The sequence below is a fragment of the Teleopsis dalmanni genome, chromosome 1, assembly GCF_002237135.1.
Source record: "Teleopsis dalmanni isolate 2A chromosome 1, ASM223713v2, whole genome shotgun sequence".
In the NCBI taxonomy this organism is placed as follows: Eukaryota; Metazoa; Arthropoda; class Insecta; order Diptera; family Diopsidae; genus Teleopsis; species Teleopsis dalmanni.
In genome coordinates, this window is record NC_051846.1 from 175,778,018 (window position 1) to 175,791,063 (window position 13,046).

The 13,046-nt window shown below is 28.9% G+C and overlaps 1 protein-coding gene across 1 annotated transcript; it reads left to right on the forward strand.

Moving 5' to 3' along the window:
* The first annotated feature begins 991 nt into the window (after window positions 1-991).
* Window positions 992-9,705, forward strand: LOC119670329 (protein tweety-like). The gene is made up of 9 exons (XM_038080553.1): window positions 992-1,129; window positions 2,970-3,147; window positions 4,445-4,752; window positions 4,814-5,577; window positions 5,635-5,804; window positions 5,935-5,946; window positions 6,016-6,796; window positions 9,065-9,557; window positions 9,623-9,705. The coding sequence occupies exons 1-8, from the start codon at window positions 992-994 to the stop codon at window positions 9,501-9,503; spliced, it is 2,790 nt and encodes a 929-aa protein (XP_037936481.1). The 3' UTR covers window positions 9,504-9,557; window positions 9,623-9,705.
* Window positions 9,706-13,046: the final 3,341 nt, after the last annotated feature.

A 13,046-nucleotide genomic window follows, 5' to 3' on the forward strand; every position in this document is an offset into this window, starting at 1 on the left:
TCTCTTAAATTTCTAAAATATTATTTGAATTAATTTGCTTTCTTCATAAATGAAATTTATTTGTAAAAGTAAAAGACAATAAGAATCACTTATAAGTAAGGATTAAATAGATAAAAGGAATATAGTATTTTTTTTCAGACAGGCAAAAATATAGTCATAATTATTTACAAATAATAAAAAATAAATGGAGAAAATACAAATTGTAAATATAAATAGCTATATCACACAGTTTTGTTCCAAAAAAGCAACTGTAATGTAATATATCATATTAATAAATAAGTCGAGTGAAACTACAATAAAAATATCAAAAAAGCGAAAATAGAAATTAAATTAAATGGAATATGAATACATTTTTTAATAAATTTAAACAAACAAATTAATTTTTTAACATTTTCTATATAAAAAATTAAAGTAATTAAACAAAAAAATATAAAAAAGCAAAATATTATTATTTTTATTAAATGATCTCATCCTTATGAAGGTCATCATTTTATTTTGTTTCTAATTACATGCATTACAATATAAACAAAATAAGCGCCATATTGTTTTTCCAATTGTCAGAATATTTGCTTCATCAGCTGATAAAATTTCAGCAAATTTTTTAATTGAACCAAGGTTAACAAGATTTATCAGAGTTTAAAGAAAAGTAACCGAGCTTTCTCCTTAACAAACACGATTACTTAGTTCAGATTTTAAAAATCTGTGTCTGATTAAAGAAAAATGCAATAATATTTTAATTGATTTTACATGAGTTTGAAAATATGTTTGCGTCGATGAAATTGGGTGGTATATGTCGACGAGATGCTTTTAAACATTACAAAATTCTAAAAGTGTTGTTTTCTTTAATTTCAGTGTAAAATGTTTGTGAGTTTTGAAGCAGTAACAAATCTTAACAAAACAAAGACTTTCTTTGTTTAAAGTTAATAAAAAAAAAAATAATAAAATTTGAAAAATAAAAGTCGTAATATAAAAGAGAGAAACTTTGGTAAAGATGGGTGATTATCACGAGTACACCGACCAGTACAAAGTACCTGTGATAGCAAAACTCTTGCATGCCTTGCCGCATTACAATATTACATTTCACAGAATTAACAGCACTTTTAGACCAAACGATGAAATCTATTTGGAGGTTAGTAATAACTAATTATTATTAAATATATTATTATAATTTATTGTTCATTTCACTCACTAAATAATAAACATTATAACTTTATGTTTGACATTAAGGAATCAATATCTTTCGGAATTTTTTGTTATCAATTAATTATTGTTATAAATGAAGCAGACATTAAAAGTCTTTTTCTAGTTTAAATTATTATATAAATATTTATGTAAAAATTCAAATTAATATAACATTATGGTATGTTCATATTAATACAATTAACACGAGATAAATGTGTAGCAAATGTGCCATTCTTCATACAAACACTTACAAAATATACGTAGAGGTTAAATATTTGTAAGTGTAAACGTAGTATGAATATGGGTTTACTCGTTACATTCAGTTTTAATATGTGATATATAAAAGTACGGTTAAAAAGTATTTGGTATTACATATTTGTAACACATTAGTCAGAATGAGAGTGACTTTTGTTCGTTAAATCATTTTACTTCGATTTTAATATAATAAAAAATTCCATACTTTTCAGCAAAACCCATATTTAAAAAACATTAGTGATAGTTATTTGTTCGTTAGTGATATATTTTTTTTCTTCTTAGGTTGACATAATATTGCACAATCCCATATTGTGCAGTATTATTTAAACCATTTCTTTCAGTTAATCTCTATTCACTGTCCTTCTCAAATACTATATTTCCATGGTCCCTGAATCGACGAATTTTGAAGTTAACCATATTTTTTAAGGCAACCCTTTCTTGTTTACCTGATAGGTGTAACCTATAGTTTTTATTTAGGTATATATAGTATTGTTAATAGTTTATCTTATCTTTTATCTAAACTTCGGAAAATCATTTCCGTAATAAGTTTTATTTTTGTATCAAATAAACTTCCTGCACCTGTAGTACAAAGCACTCCTGTCAAGCCATATGCATGATATAACCCGCCTGCAGTTAAGCGATTTTTCTTGAATGCTTCGTTGTTTAATGCAGTGGTATATAAAGACAGGAAAGGAGATTCTTTTAACTACCACCGTCAAAATTGTGGGTAAGAGGAATAAAAGACTGTAAGGTACTCACCACTAGGAATTATTAGCTGATCAGAGCACTCTGTCTTAAATCTTTGTTCACAAAATGTGTCTTAACGGCATTTACTTGTTTTACTTAATCGGCTTAGTAGCTCCTCAGTGTGAAATACAAGTATTTCGAACCAAAACTCTCTTGCTGAGAAACTCTCTCAGTGGTTAAAAACTAATATATAGTATCTTCTTTATTAAAAGTTTAAGCGTGAAATCGCCCAACAATCGATACTGCGTCTAGAAGAGTTCTATTGTACCAGTTTCACCATTGTTTACATAAAGCCCCTTAAAGCTTTGTGAATATATAGTACTAATCTGGCTTAATTTATAGTGCCTCAGTGAAATGGTCTAACATTTACGTTGGTAGCTATGAAATATATCAAGTAAATTTTCTGAACCTTGGATTACAGTCATTCTAAAATATTTTTATTTTATATACACCATAATATATTTATTTACAAAGAAAGAGAAGATAGTTTCACTTAATAAAAAACATTTAATAAAGACATGAACATATTATACTGTCATTCCATACTGTCGTTGGTAATTGGTATATATATTACCATAAACATATTAAAATTTATTTATATTTTTAAAATAATTTAATATTTTTATTCATTATGAAGAAGATAATTTTACTAAAAAATAATATTTTACTTTAATCAAAAAAATTATTTTTAATAAATTTTCTTTACTTTTGATGTCCTTATAAAATTCCTTTGAAAATAATTTATATTTCAAGTGCATTATTTCAACTAATTTCTATCCTTGCAGAGCTTGGGCATTTTGGGCTCAGTTCCAGCAGCGTTGCTCATCATTTCCCTTCTGGGACTGCTTTTGTATTTAATGACTCGATGTTGCGACAGAAAACCGCGACCAGCGCACTCAATAACGAGTCTGAAAGTTGCCCTATCCATCGTCACTGTGATGTGCTGCGCAGCAATTGGATTGGGTAAGTTCACATAATTAAATAAAAGAGAAAAATGCCATTTAGGACCAACCAAGCAATTTAAGTTGATTAGGCTAAAACATTTGTTCAGTAACTCCGGGATCCTATGGGTATTCACTTCTTGCCATGAAATAGTAAAACTTATGCTAGCGTTTAAGTTTACAAAATGCAAGACTAATTTTAGTTTTTGTGTTAATTAAAAAAGTTTGATTGCTTAACTTAAATAAAATTTATTACTTTTCTTCTCGCATTATAACAAGTTCCTTGAAGAAACTTTTATATAAAGAAAATGTAATTATATTAATTTGGCATTAATATGAAGCTTAAAATATAGAATTTATAAAAAAAATCCTTTAGAGGACATTAATAGTTACATTGCAAAAGCTTATAATACGAGAGAAAAAATACTAGTAATTATAAGGCTAATCCATGTAATGTAATATCCATTTAATTAACATTAATATTAATATTAATATTTAAACCTAGGTTTACTTATTGTTCGCATTTTTAATTGATTTTTTGCCATTTTGGTTCCGTTAGATGGCACTTTGACTATACATGTCAACACGTTTTAATGCATAGATATGTTTAAACGAAGTTGAGCTTTGGTTGCATGTGTAATAGAAGTGAATCCGTTAACTGCGTTATTTATAAGTCTTGTCTTGATTATTTCATTAAATGAAGATGGAGAGTTTTATTTACTTTTATATGTTTTATAAGATGATAGTTAAAGCTTAAGATATACGTATACGGAATTAACAAAGTGCAAGAATTACTTATTTGTTTAAACACAATTTCTGTAAATGCTATAAACTGAGCAGCATCATCTGAGGGACTAACCGATTACATATGCAACATCTTTGACGGACACCGTCAAAGATGGTCCGTTTATTAAAGCCCACTTGGTGTATAGTACTCCACACTTAATCAATAATAATAAATCGATAATATTAATCATCGATATAATTTATTATATTTATTAAATATTTAAAAATTTATACGTTAATTTAAAATAACGTTGCTTATATTAAATCCTTTCAAAGGAGCAAAGTTGGTACTTACCTTGGGCTGCATAATGTCTTATACTGATTAGTCGAATGGGTTTACAGGTGCTGACTATATTTATATACATATACATATATCTGTGTTAGCTGGCACTTTGACATTTCCCTGCACTAAATATATTTAAGCTTAGTTGGGTACTTAGTTCAAAATTTACTTCTTATTTATTTGGAATGTTTTTTGGAACATTCAGAATATTCTTTACTAATTAAAAAAAATTTACAAACGTTTAAAACAGGACTTTATGGCAACGATGATCTACACAATGGTCTCTTGGAAGTTTTAACTGCTGGTCGTAAAGTGGACAACTTAGTAACCACAATAAGGAATCAAACTCACATACTTGAAAATACACTAAAGAACCGCATAAGACCGCAATTGGTAGAATTGGCTGATATATTTGATCAACCAGTGTCTAACCAAACTGCATTATCTATATTATTTGTTTCGCTCAATATTGTGCAAGGCAATGTAACACTCGCTACTAATGCGGCTGGTGATATAGGACGACCACTAATGGGTATTTCAATGACACAATATTTAACGGTAAAATATCTCACATTACATATGTACTTTGTTTTAAAATTATAATAAAATTGAATTACAGCGTGGTGATCAATGGGAATTGATACGTTGGCCAGGTACTGTTGCAACTCTGGCCTTACTGCTTGTATTGTGCGCAGTTTTACTGGTGGGCGTGGCTCGCCATTCTCGTTGTGCACTCATACTATTCAGTGTTTGTGGTTTATTGGCAGTAACCGGATCATGGTTAATGTCTGGCCTCTATTTATCATCCTCAGTTGCTGTTGGAGATCTTTGCATCAATCCAGCTGATTTTCTTGTATCAGCTTCGCCTCGTGATTTACCAACAAATGTGTTACTTCACTACACACAATGTGAACCTGGTCACACTAATCCGTTTACTCAACGTTTACGCGAATCTCAAAATTCTTTGAACAATGCTCGCAGCGCCATGTCTACAGTTATGAAAATATCTTTGGTTCTCTTCAAAGCTTCAGGTTTACAACCGAAATTGGGTGCCGTTAATGCAGATTTAAATAGTAGCGAACGTTTGTTAACTCAATTAACTGCTCTTGTTGATTGTAAGGTTGTGCATCATAATTTCCTTGCTGCAGCCAGAGGTCTCTGTGAGGGTGGATTATTGGGTTTGGTTCTGATGCTCATTGCTAGTTTCATAGCTGCAATTTTGCTCACTATTATGGTTTGGGTCGATTCACATACCTGGATTTATATAAGAAAACGCAATGACTATGCTCAAGTTGATGAACCGTCTTACATATCTCATCCAGCTCCACAAAATCATCAGCAAATGATGAATGCTGCGCGCACTTTGCCGCGAAATCACAATGGGTGAGATTATCTATTGTCAAAGATTTGTTTAAATTCCTCTTTAAAACTTGTTTTCAGGCACTTTAGTCCACCCGTTATAAGTGGTTCCCATACCTTACAACATCCCTCGAAGAGGCAGCACCACGAAATGATGGCGCACGCACATATGCAGCAGAACATGAGGGCTATGGGCACTCATACCTTAGGTAGATTGCCATCGCACAATCATAGCCCCACCCACATGACTGGTAAGTTACATAATAATTAAATAAATTTATTTAATTGGAAAATTGTAATTGTTTAATATAATTATTTACTTGTTTTGATTATGAATTATGAATTATGAATTTTTACTTACAAATAATTTTTATTTTCTAGGCCCTAATAACGGTAAATATGCTACATTAAGCAAACAATGCAAAACTTTGGAAGCAAATGATTTTTACTGAAAATCATCAGCCTGTAGCGATCCCACACGAAGTCAACCGTCAACACAGCAACAGATGCCACCACAACCGATCTACTGTCATCATCCACATCCCCATACACATGCAGCCGTTGCAGCAGCTGTTCAACATCAACATGCTATCTATCATCAGCAACAACAACAGTATGGTACCTACACAACAGCGGCACATCATCAACAGCATCACATGGTACCGCAACAGAGCCAAATTTATCAGCAAATACCAGCTCACATCCCTGCACAACTGGCTCCAAATGGTAACCCACATTCCATTTATCAGCCTTTGGTGGCTGTAAGCCAGGGTTCTATATACGTTTCTAATTTGGCTACAATGAGACGTCAAAACTCACAGGGTCATCCACAGATAGCAGCTCATCATCAGCAGCATCCACATCCTCAACATTCGCAGCCACCACATCAACATCCCTTACAGCAGCAGCAACAACCTCCACCACCGCAACAGCAACAGCAACAGCAGCAACAACAACAACAGCAGCAACAGCAACAACCACAACATCAACAGCAACAGCAACAACCAGCACATCATATTAAATCTCCACAAGATACAACGGAAGTGCCGATTTCAAGTAGCATCGATTCTGTTCTGTACGAACGTGACAAGCAGATCTATAAGTGCTCAACTCTACGTCAAGGTGGAAAATTTGATCCAAAATATAAACCATCGATTTTAAATTGCCCTCTACCTGAAATACCGAAGGATGCCGAAACGCCTCCTGTTGAGTCTATTTATCAACAACAACAGAACTACTCAAAGTGAGTTCAAATAATTGAAGTACAATAATCAGAAGAGTGATATATATAGAAAGAAAAAAATTTGAGATTGAAACTTATATTACTACAACTTTATAAATTTTATTAGTGACATGATATTTAGAAGCAATTCTCACTTTATTCATTTTAAATACAAAACTATAAAAGATGAATAGATATGTTAGATTGATTTAGTAGTATAAAGTTAAATACCAACAGAACTATTATGTATTTTGATATTATTTTGATAAATTTCTTGGTATCCTGTAACACTCTCCCGTAGAGTGATACCGTACAGTTTATTTACTTCATTATTTCAGTTTCTTCTCAACCGTTTTCTTGAATCTTACTTTGTTGCATTCATTATCTTTGTCTCTATTACTTACAGGACTCCTATATTCTGTTTGACTAGATTTGTTAACAATAATAGAAGTATTTACAGAGGTAGATAAAAAATGGTTAATGGTTTAAGATCAGGCGTTTATTTTAACTATTTTGATTTTAAAATATGATTCTGCCTAAATAATTGCATTATAAAATTTAAGATACCCATCATCTATATAGTCTGTTATTTTATCGTTATCTTGGACTCTTTGACAACAAGTTCAGCATATTACAGCTCTAATAGTAAGATACCATATGTATTAAAGTTATTTCGATCGTTCTCATATTTTATAAACTAGTGATGGAGTGTAGACGAAAAAGAACTTCTTTAATACGGATTATTGTCTTTTCAATAATTCGGTCTTAAATAACTTTTACAACCATTTGGATCAAAATCAGATATTATAATACTTTATTTTTTAATTAAAACAGAATGATCCCTAAGATCAAGGTAAACTTAACCATTGTATTTCATTTTTTCATGTAAAGGTACTTCGTATATAATCGTTGGACAAACGGAAAATTGTGACATGAAATATCTTATATTTAGGTTAGGAGGCATGCTCATTTACATAAGATTAATTGGAACCGCGAATAATCAGCTGTCCCACTTTAAAATTCATTATATAGTATTTCTAGCTTAAAAATGACCAAATGATGGCTTTTAAAGAACCATTTAGCTGAATATTATACGCGTTATATCTTCTCTGATTTTCATGAATCAACCCTAAAATAAAAAGGCTCGGTAGCTAATTGTCGTTGACTGGTGGTCTACATTTACCTATGAAATGTCATATATTAACTCTATTAATAATTATTAATAATATTGCATAGCAGTTAGTTATGTTGGCTATCTATTAAGGAGATCGTATTTACAAAATTTGAGTTCTATCTAATTAGTAGTAGTTTATGGAAATAAAATTTTAAACTCTCGTATTTTATATTTACTCTTATACAAGTACTATCATTACTTATCATGTATGGTATCAGAAAGTGATTGCAAGTCAATGGGATTTAATCTTAAAGTCTTAATATATGACATTATAATCGAGTTTTGGTTTTTCTAGTCTCTTAAATAATAAAAAATGGAGAGGGTTTGTATTATATAGGATATAGGAATAAAAAACTTCCATAGCAAAAAAAGTTGCTTATTATAATTGTATATTGAAATATATTATACTTCTCATAATAAAGTTATAGAGTAGTAATTAATCGAAAGTGTTCATTTTATATGAAAAAAAGGTTTTGGTATTACAATGGTATTAATTATATCATACCCCTTAAGTTTAAGCTGTATGAAAGTAGTAAAGCAGAAGTTTTTATATAATATATGGGATTTGATTATGAAGTTCTAATATGTTGTATCATAATCGATCTTAAGTTTGTCTAGTATCTTCGGTAGCAAAGAAAAAATATTTTTTTAAAGAATACAATATTAATAGTATTGTACCCCTTATGATAAAATTATATGAATGTTTTTAAATAAACATGATCTATAAAATCTCTTATAATTTATAATTAATAATCTATAAATAATTTATAAAATAATATGCGTACATATATACATACATATACATTACATATATAAAATATATTATATATATATTATATATACATTTTTTTTTTAATTACTGAACCTTATTTATACGAGTACTATTTTAAAATATTAAACAATTTTTTTGTGTGTATAAAATTTTGACTTTAGAAGGAAATTAGACAGTTTTGTACCTCTTGGTTTTTTAATTTTACTATATATTTAATAAAATAAATTTTTTATGTATTTAAAAAAATTTTAAATTTATATAATATAATTTTCTACTTATATATATACCTATGTCTCTTCTTTTTATCTTTATATATAATTCATAATTTTTTATCTTAATATAGAACTTTACAAAGACCTCCAATGAAGATACCACAAATGAAGGCAATTCCACCACCACGAATTGGTACACCAACTTCCCCACCTCGAGCTAATTTAAATAGTGTTCAAGTGCAGAATGGACCAATACCAACAACTACAACAGTGACAACTATTGCTCAAAATGTCGATTCACATCGAACAAATGATGATACATCGCTGCCACCACCACCACCAATGGAAACGTCAATTTCTTCACCAAACAGTAAAGCCAATAATATTATGAATCATAACAACAACAACAATAACAACAACAACAGTAATAGCAACAATGTGAATAGCAACAATGCAATGCCATTACAAAATGGCAGTTCCTCTAACAACATGGAGGATGATGATGATTTACCGCCACCTCCACCGCCAGCACTTAATGACGAATCCAATTATGCGGTGACGGAACTTTAAAAAACCACAAAAGAATAAACAAAACAAAAAACAATTAAACAATTTCTTAGAAAGGTAAAATGTGGAATTAAATGATTAATGCTTTGATTATTTTTTTTTTTTTTTACTTCCAATTACAGTTGACAAAAAGTTGACAAAAAGTTGACAAAAAAATTGATTGTTTTTAGGTGAAACGTAGGAATTAAATGTTGATGTGTTAGCGAATTTTAATGCATTTCAAGCTATTGTTATATATATATAAATAAATAAGAAAAATATTCTTAATTATTAAAAAAATTATTGAAAGATTAGTTGCAGTTGCATTCGTTTGCGGCTTTTCAGTAAAGTTAAAAAATTTTTAATTTATTTTAAAATGTTTTTAACTTCTTACATGGAAGCAACAAAACAATCTATAAGTTCAACGTTACAGGCTGGAAAAAGAAACGATTTTTGGAATAATTAAATTTAATTAATTTTAATTTTAATTTGCTAAATTAAAAAGAGTGAAATCAAAATAAAAACAATATAAGATTATTAATGATTAACGAGAAAATTATGAAATCACGTCGAATTATTATTTAAATATTTTATGTAAAAACTATACTCATTATAGATCGCAGTTTACTCCTAAGTAGTGTGATAAGTTCGAAAATGTAGGTTTGTGTGCGTTGTAGTTTAAATATAGTATAATTATAATATATATTCATATAAAAATATATATATATAGTATATATATATTTACTGAAATGAAGAAATGAAGTATAGTTAAGCATGCACATACATACAAGCGCATAGTCAGTAGGTTCTTCCAGTTGTATCAGAGATGAGAGGCATTTATTCGTGTTTAGTAGTGTTCAAGATTCCTAGTTCATTCGATATTTAGTTATCATAATTTTAGAATCATTTTCTTTTAGACATATACATTAAAACGAACCGAAACACGATACATGCATAATACATACTACATTTACATAGTTACAAACAAATCGGCACTGTTCTATAATCTTTAGAATAGTCCTCATACATATAATACAAACATATATGCATACTTATATACTTAAAATTAAACACAAAATCTACACTGCTTAAGATATTTGTAAATATTTATTCTAAATTATTATACATGTAATTTTTTTCTTGTAAATATATTATATTTTTGTTGGGTGTATTTATATATACATATATATATTTATTATTATATATTTATTATTATACATTTATTATTATATATTTAGTATTATTATTGCTATTATTATTACTAAATTATATACACAGAAATTTTATAACGAATTACTTACTATACATGCATATAAATATAAACTTAAAACTGACTACATACTATATACATATACCTATATGCAATTTATTACATTAAACATTATTTCGGAAGTCAATTTTGAGAAATAAATTTTTTTTTTATTTTATTAAATTTTATATGTATGTATTTCGAATCTTTATGGACAATTTTAGATTGATAAGCTAAAATATCTTATCAGAGTCTTATTATTTATCTGAACGGATATATATAGTTTATATTTTTATGTGGTGCAATTCCGAAATCCAGGGTATAGCAATTTTACAACAGATTTTAGTAGATTTTACTATTTTCAGTAATTTTTTTTAGTAAGCCAGTAAAACTAACTTCTCGAGATATCGAGTTTTAAAGTTAAAAACTTTTTTAATTACTGATACTAACAAAAACTGCACATGCCATCAAAAACCTAATCGTCGCATAGCAAGTAGACACTATGTTTTCGAGACACTATATCTCGAAAACTAAACTATATCAACATATAGCGTAATTAAAAAAAAATGGTAAAAATTGCTATCTTTACTAAAATTTGTTTATAAATGGGCTTGTCTAGAAATTCGGAGTCGTTCCTTTTATGTATATAATTGTGTGTCCCATTTATGTAGTAAAACAAGTAAATAATATATAACAAATAACAAAAAAACGAATTGAAATATATAAATTATATATAAATATAAGTACTATATTTATATATTATAAATAAACTAATCTATTAAATTGCAGTTCAGCTGTTCAAGGAAGAAGAAATTAAAGCTATATTATATTTATCTTATATATATGCGTAGATACCATATGCTCAAAAAAGTGGTGTTATAATGAAATATCATCTGCTTTTACGAAACCCTTTCCTAAGATAATAATGCGTTAATATACAAAAAGTTAGATCATTTATTGGATCATTAAAGTTGATCCTCAGAGTCAACAAAGGGTTTTAGCCCATTGTGTTACTATATAAATTTCTAATAACATGTTTCCACTTGCCTCATTTCATCGGTTTTGCTTATTAAGGCCGTTAATGAAGATAATTTACCATACAATATGCTTTTATATGAAAAAGGTCATTATAAATAAATGAACTGATTTAAGAGAAGAAATATCGTATACAACTCATTAAAATAAATTGCCAACAAGAGAAATGATCATAATTTGAAATATTTGTCATATATTTTATATGTAAAATGTACAAACAAAGCTATTTCATATGCATAAATCAGATAATGCCAATGGATACAACCAAAACTTTAATCCTTTAACGTAACGCTAGTTACTTGAAAACATTTATTTGAAGAATAAATAGCAATTATGTGCAATCAGTATAGGTTTATATACTGTTTAAACGTTCTTTCAGCACAGACATAGCTCACCTCGGTGCCGCTTAATATATAATCTGCTAGAAATCTTTTTCCCAGCAGGCTTTGCCATCGGTGTCTACCGAACTTAGTTTCTGTAACTACGTCTACTTCCAAATACATCGTATAGAGTTCATGATTGCTGTGTCTCTGGAATTGCCCTTTCTTACATATGGGGTTAACAATTCTTCGTATAACTTTTCTTTCAAGGGCGATTAAGAGGTCAAAGTCTATGTTTTGGGTTCATATGTGAATACTGTTAAGATCATTTTGTTATGCCGCAATAGCTCAGAAGTAGCTCGGAAATTTTCTGAATTTACAGATCCTTGACATACTATAATAGCTTTTTTGCTAGATTGAAGCAGTTGCTCGCATATTTCTTCATGCGCATTATTATCAGCTGCTACAATTTACCATGGTAATTGAAGTTTTACAACCCTCTTCAAATTCTTACCCCTCATTTTTTGTCATTGGACCAACTGTAAATTATTACAGCCAAGATCACCATGGTTTTCGCTTAAAGAATACAGATTTAAACTTCTTTCTTGAAATCTAGATGACATACTAAACAATGCAGTTTGCTAGATTAGACTAGAGCTAACCAAATTTCTAAGCTAAAATTCATCGAAGATAAAAATAATATAATAAAAAAAAAACAGCGACATATTTAATAAAATCGTACTGATTATAAAAATCGAGGACGAATCTGACAAAAAAAGTGTCAGGAATTAAATTTTATTTAAATTTTTTTTCGGATACAGTATCGAAATTAAAAACAATTAATGTTAACAATTTTAGACTGCCACCTAAAGCAAATTTATTTAATTAAATAACTATTCAATTAATAATTTCAATACTTTTTGTAATTGTTGAGCAATAATAAACTGGAACAGTTTTTTCGGG